This window comes from Gymnodraco acuticeps, unplaced genomic scaffold, assembly GCF_902827175.1.
Source record: "Gymnodraco acuticeps unplaced genomic scaffold, fGymAcu1.1, whole genome shotgun sequence".
NCBI classification, from domain to species: domain Eukaryota; kingdom Metazoa; phylum Chordata; class Actinopteri; order Perciformes; family Bathydraconidae; genus Gymnodraco; species Gymnodraco acuticeps.
This window is the reverse complement of record NW_022991091.1, coordinates 835,101-854,015: the sequence shown is the minus strand read 5'-3', so window position 1 is coordinate 854,015 and position 18,915 is coordinate 835,101. Positions and strand designations below refer to the sequence as shown.

General features: G+C 41.9%; 1 protein-coding gene across 12 annotated transcripts in view; it reads right to left on the bottom strand.

Annotated features, from left to right (window-relative positions):
* The window catches only part of epha3 (eph receptor A3), a 102,692-nt gene that overhangs the window by 67,124 nt on the left and 16,653 nt on the right, over positions 1 to 18,915 (bottom strand). For 8 of the 12 annotated variants that reach the window (XM_034236886.1, XM_034236889.1, XM_034236896.1 and 5 more), the window contains exons 3-4: positions 18,776 to 18,787; positions 17,243 to 17,903 (exon numbers count right to left, since the gene is read on the bottom strand). In XM_034236886.1, coding sequence (XP_034092777.1) covers positions 17,243 to 17,903; positions 18,776 to 18,787 — 673 coding nt within the window. The remainder of the gene's footprint in view (positions 1 to 17,242; positions 17,904 to 18,775; positions 18,788 to 18,915) is intronic. The other 4 variants (XM_034236890.1, XM_034236897.1, XM_034236894.1 and 1 more) reach the window with 1 other exon arrangement.

The following is an 18,915-nucleotide window of genomic DNA, read 5'->3' as shown; positions in this document are numbered from 1 at the left end:
CCAATTTGATAACACAAAAGCTGCCCCTATTATAAGTTACAGACACAAGTTGAGACATCAACCTTTTAGGCAAGGCCATTTCTATTATATGACATGATAGCAGTGTCATTTTGATACAAGCAATATAAGATCAAAAGGAATCGGGATCTTCCTTCATTCATTCATTTCATCTTTACAGACCATCGACACTATTACTATTTCACAAATAAAGTAATATGTGTCTTAAAAAAAGGTTAAATCACATTTCTTTTAACCCTTTCAGTTTTTTTAAAGAGTTTGAAGGTAAGGAGGCAGGTTTTGGATATATTCTGACACATTTTAACCCTGATTGTTTGAGTACAGGAATCTGAAATGTGACCAATGAACCCATTGAGACTCTTTATAGTACAAGCTGTTGATAATGATTTTACAAGGTGCTACAGTTCTCTATATAACTGTATTACAATAGATATCTTAAATAATCGACATCCTATGTTGGTGAACACATTTTGGTCCCTTCTAAAAGTCAGTCCGCATGGATCTCTTATTTTGTACATACATTCTAAAATATGGGACACGCTAGCTGTGATGTCAAATAACATATGAAAACATCTCACCAGATGTTTAAAATCTCGTGCAATTAACTGAAAGTCATGTGGTATGCTCCATCTAGCTCCACAGGCTTCCTCATCTTTCCCATGCTCTGGAAACTTCTGTCGTGCCAGTGAAACCCTTCTTCTCTTTCCTTATTGTTTTTATAGGCTCATAAATAGTCCGGGCTAAATTAATGAGGCCACAGAGACGGTGATGGAGGGGTTTGGGGATAAAGGAATGGAGAGATGAAGGCATGATAGATGGCATCATTATAACACAGCACATCTCACTTAACAGAACTGTTGGCTTTGGATGTTGCATGTTTTAGCATGTGCCAAGTCTTGTCTCGCCTTGCTTGAATGTACAAACATACACACACACACAAAGTAGACAAAGCTAACAAAGCTCTTTGATGCACATTATTCACACACACACAAATATATATACAGACAAGCACACTATATGCAAGCTGGACGAATTAGTTCATGTTAAGAACACTACACCTAATATAAACCAAATACACGTTTATTATGAACAACTCACTGTCTCTCACACACACAGGCACACAGACACCACACACACACACAGGCACACAAACACCACACACAGGCACACAAACACCACACACGCGCACACACAGGCACACAAACACCACACACGCACACACAAACCACCATAATTAGCTCAACTGCCGCTATGTGAAATGAAGATAGCCTATTCTTTACCCACCTGGGGACAATTTACTGAGTATCTCAGTTAGGCTGAGCACACTGCTAATTAACACTGAACCTGAGTCAGTTGGCTGATAGCAGAACTGGCTCGCTGCATTACCAACATTGTTTAAGATGAAAGACTTAACGGGGCCCACTTTCTGCAATCCATCACTGCGGCATCCTCACAATAGAAGGAACATTTTTAAATGCATGCAGAGTGGAAGACAGATTACTGTAAAACTAGAATGCACTTAAAGAGCTATGAGCTTTCCAGCTCCCTACCAAACACCTCATTCCTATCAGTTTCTCATTTTCCAAAGTCTGCAACTCTGTTTGTATTAAAGCAATTTATAGCTGGTTTAATATGTGAAAACTGACAAATGTCTGACAGATATCCCAAATATTTAGTTATTCCTTTACTTATGTGATACACATTTGATAAACATTTTAAGCTTCTAAGATGCTGACTAGGGTTGGGAACCGAAACTCGGTTCCAGATGAGAACCGATAAGAAAATGCCGGGTACCGGGTACCCATACAAAATACACAATTTCGGTTCTGCTTAACGGTTCCTAAACGCGGTAGACCCTGTATTCCAGCGGGTCCGTCTGCACCGCGGTGCTGCGGTGACTGGGTGGAATACAGGGCGGACCTGGAGAATCACAGAACGGCCGGTCGTCAGCGGGCCGTTGACGGCCGGCTCGGTACGCTGACGGCCGGCACCGCCCTTCATTTTTTTAAACCGCATCATATAAATTGCGCTGACAGGCGACAGAGGTCCACAGTTGCCCCGCAGCGATGCTCCCCCGCCCTCCCGTAGACATTTCACGAGCTCAGTCACTTCATAACACCAAAGATAGGTCGCGGTAAACACTCTGAAGTGAGGCTCCACTACACTAAAAAATAAAAATAAAAGGCAAAGTGTAATGCCTGTTAATAGCTTGCCACAGGCATAGCTCAGTTAAAATAAAGCACAGCTATTGTGCAATACATTTGTATTGCATGTATATTTTTTAGTAACAATTTCAGTTAAAGCTTTTAAGAATAAATATATGTTTGTTATCTAAACGTTTGACCTCTTTATTTTACAATTTTGGAATCGAAACGGGGAATCGATAAGAACCGGAATCGATAAGCAGAACCGGAATCGAAATCGGAATCGATAAATTTCAAACGATACCCATCCCTAATGCTGACAGACCAATACACTTCCAAAGTCATTTATAAAGGTAACAAAAAAACCCTGTTTGGCCTTTTAGAGTTTGCCGTTTCCCAACAATTGATATTCCCAAGGAAGAAATGCAATGCAATACCAGAATGTAACTTGAAAATATGTTTTTTTTTGTTCCAAATGTGCAGGGAAGTTAGTGGAGATTGACACCCCACTAGATGAAAGACGTTTGCTTGATAATTAAAAGGTGTGCACTCCTGTGGTTGCCGCATGGCACTGTAATTAACACCTTATTTTGCCGCTAATGAGATGCAGAGCCATTTTTTAACGATCAAGCAGTCATGTCTCTCGCTCCTTCTTTTCAACCCTTAAACTCCTGCATGTGTGTTGACTGTGTCACTCAGCGCGACATTAGCATGGTAAGTACATGCAGATGGCAGCCTCCGCCTGTAACCTTTCAGGAGCCATTTCCATGTTAATCGATGGATTAATTGGCTAAAGCTCATTATAGTGAGTCTCATCGATACCACACCCCACAATTACCCCTGGCACTGAGCTGTCATCACCACCACCAACCCCCCACATCAAGCACCCCACCCCCCCCAACACGCAATAACCAGTGCATAAGCACTCTTTAGCCAAAATGTGCAATCATCCAACAACTTATTTTTTTATTTGAATTTACACAATACAACTAATTCAAACAGTTTTCTATTTGTGTGCATTATGCAATGGTTAAATAAGTACATCTATATGTTACTTAAAGGTCCCCTATTATACTGTTTTTCAACAATATATTATGGGTCTCAGATACATACAAAACATGTCTCTGAAGTGTTTGCAGCATCCCATAATCCCCTTTGTTTCAGCCCTGTTTAAAAAGTGCTGATTCTCTGTCTGTTACTTTAGATGAAAATAAGGAGCCACTCCCCACGCCCCTCTGAGAGACATTTGGTTAAAAAGAACACAATGGTGCTCTAGGAGGAGATTGAGGTGATAAGGTGGGCGGCAGTTACCTTGGTTGGTAATTGGCTAATGGTTACACAAGCCAAAAAATCGTTATGCCATCACAAAGTGGCCAAAATCTGATCAGCTCATTTTCAGACAGGTTTTTATATAAATGGATCAGGACAAAAAGAGAGCGAATCTTTTTTCCTGAAACTTCCAGAATCTCTTAACGCAGAGGGGACACATGTTGATGTATAAAAGACATGAAAAAGTGCATTTTGCATAATAGGTCCCCTTTAAGTAAAAGTAGACATTTGTAACTGTAAAATACTCTGCGAAAGCTTTGCATTTTAAATTGTGATTAAGTACAAATACAACAAATATTCTCAATGCCATAATTAAGTACATTATTTGTGTAATTTTACTCCATTACATTCCACCTTGGGAAGTTGTGTGGTGATTGAAAACCAAATATTACATATCAACGTTGGAGAACTTATATCGGTATTAATGAAAGGGTAGTATCAGCCCCCGAACATCAATAAAGCTGTTTGCCTCAGCAGCGATACAAAGGCTGTCAGGATAGCAGGTAATCAGCAGAGCATAGGCCTTTGCATTAATCAGTGAGATTTCTCTAACATTCCTTGAGGCTGTGCACTTTAGCATCGCCTCCAGGTGCTGAAATTGAACACTTAATAGCAGAAGACTAACAGAGCGGAAGAAATGGAAAAATTGGTCGGTTGTATCGCCAGGCGTGGGCCGTACTTCCTTCACCTTGACAAATGCCTGGTGCCATCCATTTGAACAGGGAGAGATGAAAGGAAATGAATCGGAGGAGGTGGGAAATCTGTGGATGATGAGTACAGTAATCTTGTTGGACACTGCTGTCTGCCATTTCTCTCTGCTTGTCCTCACACCGCTTCTAACTTTCCATACATATATTTGTGTGTATGTATGAGAGAGAGGATGCATGAGTGAAGGAGTGTAATTTGTAAGAAAGGTCAGTGCTCATCTCCACAGTATCCCTCAACCTTTAAAGGTTGGATCCTTTATCCCGGTATAAGTGACACTTTATCCCAGCCTATTCAAGAGGAGAGACTTTGGACAATGACGGAGAGAGGCCTCTAGTTTCAGGGCAGTACCCTTAAACATTTTTGGCAGGGCAAACACTTGTTGACACACTTTGGTGGGCATTAAGATGGATTGCCATGCAGCTCATTCTACACCTAATCTCATTGACATCATGAGCAGAGCTACTAAAATTTGAACTTTATTTCATACCCAATATCATTTATTACACCGGTCAAACTACATGTACTTGAGCGTTCAACAGAGTCCAATATCCCTCTAAATAAAACCATGCAGGAAAGTAATAAGCAACATATTTAGAAAACAATTAAAGGAATTCCTTCTAATATGAACACGTTTTTTAAACATGTCAAGAAGTCCTCATGGTAAAGGAACATTTTAAGAGAGTTTTAGGTGAAAATATTGTGAACAATTTAAGTATTATTGTCCTGCAGAGAAGTCCTGGCCAAAAAGGCATTGTGCAGACTTAATGAAAATAAATCGTGTTCAGATCCTCTAAAAACCCCCCAAAAAACCCCATAAAGGTTTTAAATATAAGAATGACTTGAATGATCATTGCAATATCCATCCATCCATCCATCCATCTTCTTCCGCTTATCCGCTTTGCAATATATCAGTCAACAATAATTCCAATCAGTTTTGAAGCCTTTATACACACAGAGTTAATATAGTGGGAATAGGCATTGGGAGTTAAGAAAAGGTTCAATATAAAAGGTTCTTATCTAGACTACTTGATATGGTCAAAGAAAGACATTAAGACAAACACAGAAGTGGGAATACACACACACACACACACACACACACACACACACACACACACACACAGGCCGTTAAGGTTGCCCGGTGTGGTCTTGCGTTGCAGTCTCCATGCATGGCTGCTCTGGGCATGCTCTGTTGTGTTTGGCATTCAGGGGTGCAGGTACAGCTAAAGGCCTGATCACTGAGGCCTGACCGCTTTTAATCAGCACACACACGGCTGACACACACTCATATGCATACATAACAGTGGTACATATCTCACACGCAGATGACCCCCTTCCCTAACAGATGCACGCATTCACACACATACACGACACACCAGAGGTCTTTCCATGACTCCATTTGTCAGTCACCCGCCGAGGCTGTAGGTAAAATGTCACCACTCTGCTTCCTGTGGGTGGATAGGGAGGGCTGGAGTATTCAATACATGAGTGCAGGGACCTTTTCCTTTATCTCTATCAAATGCGGGAGTAAGGAGAGTCAAGGATGCATGATGTCTGAGTCTATGGATCATTTTAGCAAGACAGGATTTGTTGGTCTTTAACTGGGGGATACGCTGAGAGAAAAGGTTAATACATGGGATATATGTTTGACCAAGCTAGAACACATTGCTGAAGCGTATGTAGATGTCCCTTTAAGTTTTGGACAAGCCCTCCCAGTGATTTGTGCCCTGTACTCCAGAGTTATTTTTATATGTCCATGTCCCTCAGTAAAACCAGCAAATATACAAAGAAAGGTCACTCCAGCTACTTGTCTCCATGGCACAAGCTCAAGCTGAGGTTATATGTGAATGTCCTTAAAGTGGGACTCAACACTCGCCCATTTAGCCGCTGGGTTCTCACATTGTCGCGTTAACGCCCACACTTTCAGGTAGCAGCTGCAGCAGTGCACCTTATTTCCTGTAGAGAACCATGGCTTCAGCCTCAAAGACATGTATGACACATTTAAGAGAACTGCAAAGTCTAGATCTGTTGAAGGAATAGTACACACAGAAAGGTACGAGGTGCATCTCGAGTCAATGCCACAAACCTCTGCTACTTTGACTGTATTGTGTTGTAAGTCCAGAGTCAGTCCCCTACACGATACGCTGTGAAGCTCAGACATGGTGTGCATGAAAATAGTGCAATAGAACTGTGACAACCTCAGGACCTGTGACTGGACCTGCAAATTCAAGTGCAGCCTTTTCACAGCCTTTCATTCATTCATCTCCTTTAAAATGCAGGGTTTTTATTCAGGTTTCTTTTGATCCATACAGCCTGCTCTGGGTCAGAAAAAGGAGACTATTGACAGGCAGCCACTCCACCTCAATGCTGAGTCAGAGCAAAATGTACACACAATTTTGGAAGTCAAGAAAAAACTTTTTTCATGGATATATGTAGGCAGGACCACATTTGAATGCAAGGAATTGTGTGTGTGTGAGTGTGTGTATGCTTGTTTATATGTGTGTGTGTGTGTGTGTGTGTGTGTGTGTGTGTGTGTGTGTGTGTGTGTGTGTGTGTGTGTGTGTGTGTGTGTGTGTGTGTGTGTGTGTGTGTGTGTGTGTGTGTGTGTGTGTGTGTGTGTGTGTGTGTGTGTGTGTGTGTGTGTCAGACAGAAGCTGCTCCTGCTGTGGTAAGCACTTTGTCTTCCTTTCCTCACCTCTGCTCACTCTTGGTTTACTAATGACCTGTATATATTGACGGACATGTCAGTCACACTTATGTCTTGCACTTATTCCCTCTTTCTGTCTCTCCAGCACAGACAGGCTCTCACACACACACACGCAAACAAAAACACATGCACACACAGATCCCAGAGGGTTTCTGAGGCCTCACTTTCTTCAAAACTGATTAAAATGCAAGACGCAAACATTAAAAACACCAAGGTTACCATAGCAAGGTCAAGAACAAAGAAGCTGATACAGGTACGAGGAAATAAACACAACGAAAACAAATACTAAAAAGCAGCCCATGGATAACCATGGATCAGTTAAAGAAGGTTTATCATCATCTTTCTTTTAGTGAAGGTTTATAAATCTTATTGAGACTTATGACTTTAAGATACACATTGGTGTTTGTTTATAGTCATTAACAAATCATGAATTCACACAAACATATTTTCATGGATCAGTAGGCTCAGTGAAGTAAACAAATATAGAGCTCTCTTGAATAAAATACAAGGTACGAATCCGTGGTGTCTAGTAATTCTGCGGAGTGAGATTATTTACATGCACAAAAACCACACATTACAGGAAAGGGTAAAACCCCCAAAAAGTAAAATAGGGCCCCTTTGTATGTGGGTAACTGCTATAATGCTCAATGATGTGATACATATCAGTCCAGCCAGTGTTAGTGCTGTCAATGCAGAAGGTAATAGATCAGAAATCTGTAAAGTAAAGAAACACTTTGAGTTCTTGGACACATGAGTTCAGCAGTTCTGATGTGTCACAACATCTCTGGTTTCTGTGTATAGGAAACCTGGCTAAGGCCTGCAGAGTTACCACAAGACATCCATGCTGTGCCCCGACTCTCAAAAGCGTTAAAACAGACATTGCTTTCTTTTGCTTGGCTGCCATTAAAGAGTTCAGTGTTTGTTGAAACGGAAAGGTTGTTATGCTGACATCTGTGATGTTGCAGCGCAGCGAGAGCAGGCAGCTGCTGGAAGAAGACAGACATGTATGCGGTGACGTTTGGGTTTGTTTCAAACTGAAATGACAATGAGAGTCCTCTCTGCACTGAACGCATCGCAGCTGTAGCACAAGATGACGCTTCTGACAGCTTCCCGCTCTGTCACCATACAGCGCATGCCTACAGGATGTGTTTAGATAAGTGAGACACTTGACAGCCGCACCCCCGAGATGTGTCGGAGGTTACGGCTGAGGGCATCTTCAGCACCAAGGACAGCAGACATCACACACCATATATTAACAGTATTAGGCCTATTTTATTCATGAGTTAAACAGAATGTCATATAAGCTTACATGTAATGTATACTGTGTTGTTGTGTATTATGAACAAGAGAGGCAGCAGTATTATTGAATGACTCGTTGACATGTTATAGCAGCATTGAATGGCACTCTTATTTGCTTTGTGTTCAGTTGTTTGAATGACATCCCCTGCTGAAAATAGAAATCAGAGCAAAGTGCCTACTTAAAGATGGGAAGTTGTAAAGGAATACCCTAATATGAGGAGAAGGTGTTCATGGAACGTGAGTAGACAAAAGGTAAAAATGCAAATGATCTGCTTACAATGCCAAAGTCTGAAGGAGTAATTACAAAAATAAATAATAGAGCTGTTTGACCTACAAATAATGTTTATATAACCAATACATCAAGACAGTTGTGTAAAAGGATGTCTGTCTCTAAGTATAAGCTTTTAAAAACAGTGCCTAAGTTATGATTTAAATCAGTATTTTGTTTTGACTTCATCTTCTGTGTCTCCAAGTTGTGGTGGAAATATGTTCATCAGCCAACTGACTGGAACATTTAAGAGCAATGCGCTGAGGAAAAGGATTAATGGAGCATTGCCGAACCAAAAATGATAATAAAAAAGGCAGACAGCTCTGTGGATGTTGAATTGATAGCGATAACGTCACAAATCACAAAGCAGACACCCTGCGCCAAACAGTTTTCAGCAGGAGTCTGTTTCCCAGTGACAGCTCGCTTTCTTTCTCTCTTGCCTCCACCCTCCCCTCCCTCCTTCTCATCTATCAGGAATGATGGAGTGACTCCTCCATCCTACTCCCTCCCCTGTTACATTACATGTGTATCCAGACATCCACTGTGTCCGTCAAACAGGACGTTCCCCACTTTGTGCATCCCTCTTTCTTTACCTGACACACACACATACACACATACACACACATACACACACACACACACACACACACACACACACACACACACACACACATACACACATACACACACACACACACACACACACACACACACACACACACAGGCACACAAAGACTGACCACTGTGAAGTGGTCTTGTCAACTGGCAGGGGCCTCACTAACAAATAAACACCCCATCTATCCGTCCTTGCGTTTCTCTTTTAGGCCTGGCTGTGTGTGTGTGTGTGTGTGTGTGTGTGTGTGTGTGTGTGTGTGTGTGTGTGTGTGTGTGTGTGTGTGTGTGTGTGTGTGTGTGTGTGGGGGGTGTTTTTGTCTGTGTGTGTGTTAAGTTGAATTCCTCAGCCTGTGGTTACCAACAGCTTTGAAGTCCTAACAGCACCAGGGCCCCGGGGTGATGGGCTCGCCCGCCACCCCCAGCCTGCACTGGAAGGCCGATAAAGAGAAAAGCAAACAAGCAATAATACCCCGAATGAACAAACCTTTCCTCCATCTCTGGCTGCAGCATCCGCCATGGCCCGGCGCGCCAGAAACAAACAAACAAACAAACACACACACACACACACACACACACACACACACACACACCACACACACCAGAACACTATATGGGTGTGCACAGAGATACAGACGCAGGGATTGATTCAAGAGGATCGAGACACAAACAGACATTTGCTCATGCAGTATAAATCTGCATATACAGCAGCTGATGAGAATATGAAACACACTGATATGTGTATATGCTACACAGTATACGGTTGAGTGCTGTAGGGACAATATATTGTGTTGGCTAACCCAAACGTTAGCATCTCACTTGTTCCCTTGACAAAAAGCCAATGGGGTTCTTCTATTGGATTTTGGATCATTGCAGGAAATCGGAAGAAGTATAACATTAAAATACCAAAGCTCAGTCGCATAACTTCCACCTCACTAAGCTTTCATCTTGTAATTTGATTTCATGCACTTAACTTTTTGAAAAAAGCTTTTACTCTTGCTGCATAAATGGATTATTGTAAAAGTTGGAAAGTTTGAGTTGGAACAGTTTGCGATCCAGAGTGCTGCCTGGATACAATAAGGCGTACAAGTAAATATGAGTTTCCATGTTTGGAGTGATGGTGTTTTGTCCCCAACAACTTCTGTACAGTCTCATTTCTGCCTTTTTAAGACACGTAAAAGCTTCAAAATGCATCCCTGCAGTACTCCATATGAGTATATATGAAATGATTGCTGAGTTTGCTTGCTCAGTGAGTAACTCTTGCATTTGAACTGCAGCTGTATGGTGTCTCTAATTAACGCCATGCTCATTATTTCTCTTCTCTCTCTTTCTTTTTTCTAACTCTCCCTTCCTCTGTTTCCCTCCCTCCAGTCACATTTCCCTCCCGGCTGCCATTATGGATTGGGAGTCAGTATGATTGCTGCAGGCTTCTCTGCGTGCTTTAATTAGCATTTCTTGTTTTTTGTTCATCAAGGTTATGGAAGATCCTCAAAAAGTCAAACAGCACTGGAGGGACTGTACATTTAAACGGCGATGGAAAACGTATGAAATACAACATAAATAGATCAGCTTGAACTAATATTTCACTTTCAAACAGTGATACATAAATGCATGTGTATGGATTCCCCTTTAACTCCATGTTAAGCTACAACACAGTTGCTTAAAAGTAAATACAAGAGGGTAAACATAGCATGATCCACTGAAACTGGACACATTTGAGGGTGTTGGACTCCAACAAATAAATGTCTGATAGGTTTCTGCCGCCAACTTTCCCTGGAGAGAGCGCTCAGTTGCTAAAGCATAATAGTCTGTGCTAGTTGGAAAAAGACACTGTGATTCCAGGAATGAAAACAAGATGGCTTTACTTGTACATCCAGCATTCGTTGGTGTTAACATCATGATTCAAGACCTTTCTCTCTGGAGCACTAAATCAAGGCATTGTCCTTTCTTCCAGCCTCTCCTCTCTTTTTGAGCTCCAAAAGGCGAAATGCCATGCAGCTCACAGCCAAAAGGCTGCGGCGGAGTGAGGCTCCACGCTAAGCTGAACTGACAGTAGAGGAGGACTTTGATGCAATGCAACACTAGAGTTAGCACAGAGCAATGTACAGTATAACACTTCATACACACACGCAGGAAAGCATGACGTGATGTGATAGCCTGGATTGGCTTTGAAAATGTGTGTGGCGGAAGTAAATGAGCTCTCACCCGCTCTCAAGGACAACGATGGAGGTGCCTCTCAACAAGGAACAACAACAGTAACAGGCTATTGTTAAACTGTGCAGCTCCCATTGTGTATGTGTAGCAAGGGGGCCTCTGGGGAAAAGAACAATGGCTCAGAGGACTCAGTGAACTGGATAAATAATGGCTATAACACAAAGAAACAAACGTAATAATGCAAAAACATATTCGTCAAAATAAGAGAAGAATATGCAATATTATCCTGATCCTGGATTAGAAATGCTGTCACTATAATTTAAAGGATGTGGTGTTATGTGTGTGTGTGTGTGTTTAACTGACATGTTCTTGTCGAGAGCCAGGCAGTTATGTAACGGCCAACACAAACAAACAGAGTCCTTCCAAGAGACGGAGGAGAGCCAATGGCTTCATGAATTCACTGCACTCAGCCTCAACTGTCTGGCAGGACAAATATACAGAAAAACACAGAACAAAAAACATGTGGGTGATGAGGAAAAAAATAAGAAGGGAAACTAAGCATATCCGTGGGACTTCGACAGTAATGCTGTATCTCCTTGTTATAAATTGGTTTTGATTGGGACTATTTGTAATGTGTGTACGACGTAGTAAACAAAGCAAAGACAGTAAGCATCACGTTTTACTATCCTCAAGAAATAAGAGTTTGGTATAACTGTAAAATAATGGGGAGGCAAACGTGAAACATCTTTAGTAAATTAATATTTAAAAAAAGATAAGCTTTAATTGATAGGGGAGTGTCTTTAATAAAGTGCATTCAAATATGTCTGATCACCAGGGGGCAGAAAGGCTCCAAAGCCATCTCCAAATAAAGCATCGAGCAAACAATGACATTCCTTTAATGGATCCTCCCAACATGATGACTCTAAGTTTAATTTTGACTGGTATTTTAGCTCCGGGGTGGTCCGACCTCTCTTAAAAGTATGCAGGCTCCCATTTTGCAAGATAAATGAGTTTATTCCCCAGCCGCACTGGAGCTCCACCATTTTCCCTCAACCCAAGGGACCAGCAGACCAAAATAATGAGATGAAATATAGAAAGAGACTCATTGGCAGTTCCAGCAACCCCCAATGACATTACATGGAATCTTTTGAATCATCTTTCAGGCTGAATACAGCTTTGCTTCCAATGGAATGATGAAATGGATGCTGAATCATTGCACTGGTCAGGTTGATGGAGGTTTTGCGTGACAAAGCCAATGAAAGATGATAACGCGTCTGCTTGGAAGTATGTGTGTGCATGAGGGCAGCAGCTAAATCACTTAAGCCAGAGAGTGGAGAGTGATATAAAACATTCAATGTGAGATGGACAGCGGGCTTTGAACCGGCGGCCAAGACCATCAGCCACAAGGGTGAGTGGAGAGAGAAGGAAAGGAAGAGAGGAATTGAACAAGGAGAGAACGGCCTTGTCATTTGGAAATGCTGAGATCATTGCGGTCTCCTCAATAATTTTAAAACATGTTCCACAGGGCTGAGCCATAAAGAAAATCAAATAATACAATATGGTTTTACCATAACTCCAAACTGATTTGTTAAGATCATGACCATTGGCGCTTTCACAACATATTTTCACAATCAGCATTTTGATGAATAACCATCAGTAATGTAGATGTACTGACTTAAGTGGGTGTATACTGTACACATAATTGAAGAGCGAGAAAAGTCTTGTGGTCCAGAAAAGTACATTATTTTATTGGAATGCAGCCTTTAAAACCAGTTTAAGACAAACTTTGTAATATTAAAATATCCAAAAGCAAAGGCCATTTCTAACAATGTTGATATAAAGCCCAGCTCAGTGTAACATCAGTACAAAATGATCACAAATAAATCATATTAATCTGTATAGTTCATTAAAACTTGGCCAAATGAACTTCTCTCCTTTCCACGTATACTAAGATATGGTAAGTAATCCATGCAAAACCAGAAAATCAGGCTGAAGAAGGCTGGAGTGTATCCGTGAGTGTCTATGTTTACTGATTTACTGTATGTGTAATTATAATAAGCATTATGATACCGGCAACTTTGAGGATTGTGTGTCTTGATAAGTCCAGTAAGAATGTAAACCTGCCGCAACGTACAGCGGAACAGCTGCGTGCATTTGCAATATATATACACACACACACACACTCACACACTCACTCAAACTAGACGGACAGACATCCGTTTGCTGTTTTAGGATCAAATTAGGGTCGCAAGAATTTCACACTGTTGGTAGATAGGAGCTGGTTCACCTGCTCCAGTCTGTTCTAATGACGGATGCAAGACTGACTTAGCAAGATTAGATCTGGACTCACATTCTCCGTGGAAAGGCCGAAGCCTGCTCACAAAACATACAGTAATCCAGACGATGAGTGACGCGTCCATTCACCTCGTAAATTCTCTAAAAACGCCACATCCACTCACGACGATTCTCCCTGACAAAAGATCCGATGACATCTGCACTGATATGGATGATGAAATATCAAAATGTGCTCACAGCAATTACGACTGAAACCTGTGAAGTACATGCAGCCACACACACAGGCATGCACACATACGTTGTCACATTGCCAAAGCCATACCGAAAAAAACATCCTCGCTTTCACAGACATGTCTGGCTGTACACACAAACACACAAATACACCGCCAAGCAAGATAATGACAGTCTAATACTAGAGTGTATTCTGTTAAAGCCCTTAAACACACTTTGGAGTCTGTGTAAACAACAGCAACTGCTCTCACACTCTCTCTCGCTTCCTTCCCTGCTCTCACACACACACACACACACACACACACACACACACACACACCACACACACACACACACACACACACACACACACACACACAGTCATGGAGCAGAAATTATGTAAACAGAAGATGCTTCTTGGAGGGATTTCGGGCAAATAAAACAAAGCATGAAATACTCAGCGAAGGTGCTCAATCCACATCTGATTTAGAACAGTCAAAGCCAACAACGCATTTCGAGTCTTGAATCTCCCTCACGGCTGCTTCCTGACAGCCTGCATATTTAATGACCACATTATTCATTTGTGGCCTCTGCTCAATCACATTTTGTTTGTATGCTTTAGTAAAAACAACAATTTAGGGAAAAGTATCCAATTATGAATAAGTTCTGTTTGTTCAGCCGGTTTAATAATGAACCAACAACCTTCTCTGTGGGGTGAAATGTGATATTTTGGCGCCCAGTTTGTGGCTAGGAAATGTAAATACTTATACATCTGTTCCATTCTGTTTTATCTGGCTGTAGCGCTGTAAATATGTTTTCATCTTTCTCTCTATCTGCCTGTACCGTGACCTAACCCGCATGCACTCATCGATCTGTTAACACAGAGGGCCTGGAGAGCGAGCTGCGTGTTGGGGCCCCCCGACGGCTGTACGCGGGGGCTGCGGGGGCCTGTTGGTGCAGCTGTCCCACTCCAGGGTAACATAAGCCCTTATTAGAGTCCATTAGACCTCTCGGAAACTAATAAGAGATTGTCAAATACATCCAAACATTCACACAATTCACAGAGAGACAGGAAGTAAATGGAGGGTGGTATGGAGGGGGGGCAGGGGTCTGCCATTTGTCAGCATAAGGTCCTGTTCTTGCATATTACTTTTGCACTCACAAAGTTGGGGGCAAAAATACAATCGCTGTATTCAAGCAACCCTTAGTAAAAAAACTAAATATTGATTTCTCGACTCTTGTCTATTGGATAAAGATTCAAACAAAATTGAATATAGACATGGGACAACTCAAATTAAGAGTTACTGTAATGACTAAGGTTTCAACACCCTCTTTTAAGGGAAAAATAAGGTTAAAACGATGAGGGCATCAGGTTTTGTTGTCGTTTTCGGCTTCCATTTCACATTCCCCTCAGTCTGTTTACTATTTACATTTATCACCTGGCAGCTGCGACAAAGTTTCCTCGCATCTGGACAGTGAAACAGGCAGCTCTGCAGTCCACAGAGCCAGAAAAAGAGCTTCCCTTGGCCCTGACAGCAGGGGCCTGACCTGGGAGCCTGCCTTTGATCTTTAATTAACACTGGTTATGGCCCTGGAGAGGAGAGAGTTGATAAACATGGGAGCATTCAGGGCCAGGGACAATGACTAGGACTGCAAAGGCTAAAAACAAGCAGCTTTTTCTAGAAACCTCCAACACTTCTTTGTTTGTTACTTTAAAGACACTGTGGAACAGCCGCAGTGCAGAGGTGGCTTCAAATAGCTGCTGCATGTGAATTCTGAAGCAGAGTTAGGAGCTTGCTAAAAACGGAGAAAAGACGAGCACATCTAGTGATATGAACACACAGGAAGTAGCCACAATAAAAGACCGTTGGAGATTCATTGCACATGCAGATGGAGCTACTCATTAGTGTTTTTTATGTATCTTATAGTACAATGTGCACTTTTTTTTCTTTAACCTCTTATGTAATATACATTTTTTTTAATTCTATTTGATCCTGTTTACATTTCCTTATGTTTATATAAATGGTTTTAATATGTTTTTATTTTCTTTTAATGGAGTAAATACCACAAAACCACTAGTGATTCAGCTTTCTCTTTGGAGTGGGCAAACAAATCTACAGATACATAAACAACTCAAGTCTGAAGTAAACAAGTACATACCACTTCTGTTCATTTACTTTACTCTATAGTATTTCAAAACATTATATGCTCGTACGTACTGTAGAAAAGTGTTTCGCTGCTTTACTTTCTTTGAAGCTATGGGACACTACGGCATCCCTTTAATGGAGCCGCTGCACTGGATGAGCTACTGCACAGATGCAAAACATCTTGTCGCAGGGAAACGCTGATGAAGTACTGCAACTGTAATTGATGAAAGCTGTTACGCTGGCCGCAGAAGCCACACACAGGAAATTCAATTTAGCTAAGTTTGTTAAATGATATAGTTATCTTATGTCTATGCGCATACATGCAACCCTTTATAAATAAAAGGTTAGAAAATAAACATACTTCTGGGGGGATTATAACCCATTACACTGTTAATGTTAATCCCATTGGGAGGTTGTGTGCTGAAATGAAAGGCTCCTTGTGACACTTAACCTTTGAACCCACTGGTTGCTTGATCCCAAAGGGGCTATAAAAGATACCATGGGGCATTATTTACTTCATGTCCAAGTACTTAAGGTGAAATAAAGTGAAATGGTGAGGAAAAAGGACATTCAATGGACAATTACAATCAATAAACATGGAAAACAGAAACATCTGCGAGTAAAACCCTCAGGTTGTGTGTCGTTTAAAGAGAGATATGTCCAAAGGATCAGCACAAGGACCCACAAACATATTAAGTGACTGCAGTCAAGGAGACATGGTGATTCTCTTCAATAACCAGCTGGCAACAACTCAAGCCAGTCGCCCTGCAAAGCATGTGTGATGATGATGTCGCAGACAGTCTGAAATAAAAAGGCAAAGCCAGGCCGCCAGACGTATACTATTTGGCTTTGTCAACCACCTCGGAGGCGACAACAGACTTTGGGGCGAGAGCGAGTATCTCCAGACTCCAACGTCTACTCATTCATGACTCCACCAACACCCGCAACCACCACCGCAACCATTCCATTATTCACCATCCACTCCTGCCCACTCCTTTCTTCTGGGTTATCAGTCCCATCCCTGCTACTCTGGTCAAGAGCTTCCCATTGCTAATGATGTGTGACACAGAAGATTACTATTGGACTACTGCACATTGCACACATGCATACTCTCCAACAGCGCTGTGGGATTTGTTGGGTTCTTTTGAAGGTACAGAGTGACATACACAGAAAAACATACACATATGTATACTGTAGGCAAAACATATAATACGTTTTTGGCTGACAGACATGAAGTGTGAAGGTCTTTTCATCCAACCCTTCTGCAAATGCTGCATTGTATCACATTTCAAACAATGACAAAGAATGTATGAGAGACTAGGAAATAAAACGGATAGATAAAAAGCTGTCTTACTTTGGCAGGTGTTGCTTCTTTCCTCGTAACCCGGGTTACAAAGACACTTCCCGATTGGCACGAGCCACTCGCCCTCTGTGCTGCAGTACATTCGCGGAGGCTCCTGCTCTTTGGAGTGATTGACACATGACCCTTTGACCTCCACCAGCGACTGGGAGTCCATGGGCACCGTATCAGGGAAAGAGGCCAGATTCCTCACAGTGTTCGGGCACTTCTTGAAATAAACCCTCACTGAAACTAAAGCTACGCAGGCGCCCACATCCTGGAACGCCAGGTAGAAGCCCTTCTTGGTCATGGGACCCACCTCGCGCACTTCAGTGTTCAGCTTGAGGATGCGATCTCCGAGGTCCATTTGGGTGAAACTCTCATCAGCGGCGATGGTGTCAATCTTGGTGTACAGGTGTTCTCTGAAGTGGGTGCCCTGGTCGTCGTCCGTCTCCTGGTAGAGGAGGTTGAAGGTCTCCTTGCAGGTGCCCAACACCAGCGGGATGGAGTTGCAGTCCCTCAGTGTGAACTTCAGCTCCACGTAGATCTTCTGGGCCGACTGGCGAGCGATCCAATTGGTGCGAAGCCAGTTGTTCTGGCTGTACTCCATCACGTTGCACACCTGGAAGGTCCTGATGGGAGTGTAGTGCTCATCCACCCCGCTGATCTCCTCCCACTAAAAAAAGAATGGAGAGAAGGAGAGGTGGAAGAGAGAAAACAGAAGAAGGCGAAGGAGCAACGAAGAAAAGAGAGATAGGGAACCACGTGCAAGAGGGAACAATTGAAGGTAAAAAGACAAGAAGGGTTGGAGGAAGCAGACAGTTAAAAGGAAAGGTATTATGTATTTTCATCACAAAAGAAGTGATGAAAAGTAGGTACAAAGATGTGAGAAGATAAGAGGAGAAATTAAGGTGGAGCAAAGATATAGAGGTCAGGATTTGGGGTCAAAAGAGAAGAAAAAAGTAGCAAAAGCATAGGAGAGAGGTGAAGAGGAGGAAATGGGAAAAGGGAAATTTGGAGTCAGAGAAGGAGGAAGAAAGGGGAAAGGAGGGATAGCAGAGAAAAAAATAAAGTTATCTCTAGCCTGTAAGCATTTACAGATGAATTATTTAGATACAGATTCACTCTTGCTGATTACTAAGCATCTAATAAACACTTAAGGGTGAGAAATCGCACTACAAGATCTCTAGTAAATTACTCAAATTAATTAAAAGCAAACTTGCTGCATTGGCCAAATGTTCTCGATTAGCGTGCTGTGAAAACATCTGTGAGTAAAACCACAAAGTGTGATTTCCCATCATACATTTGTGTGAAGCTGCTTAATTGCTTTTAAATATTAGCAGAAATCTTATAGTGTTTTTTTCCACCCTTTTACTAATATGTTTTTTTCTCTACAAGTGAGGGACTTTCCAAGCTGCAAGTCTTGGTTATTTGCATCACAGTACTACTGCTACTGAAGGAAACGTGCTGAATCCACTATGAAACAAAAGAATCTACGAAGTATAGACAGATGTGAGTGTATACCAGGAACGTTCGTGTCTATCTTACATTTTCCCTCCACTGGGAGAAAGCAATGAGAGGAGAGGAGAAAAAGAAAGCGGGGTCATTCCTTTTGAATTGGACACAGCGGGAAGACTCATTGATCATGCGCTTTGGCTTCGCAGTCCAGGCAAATCAACAATGAATCG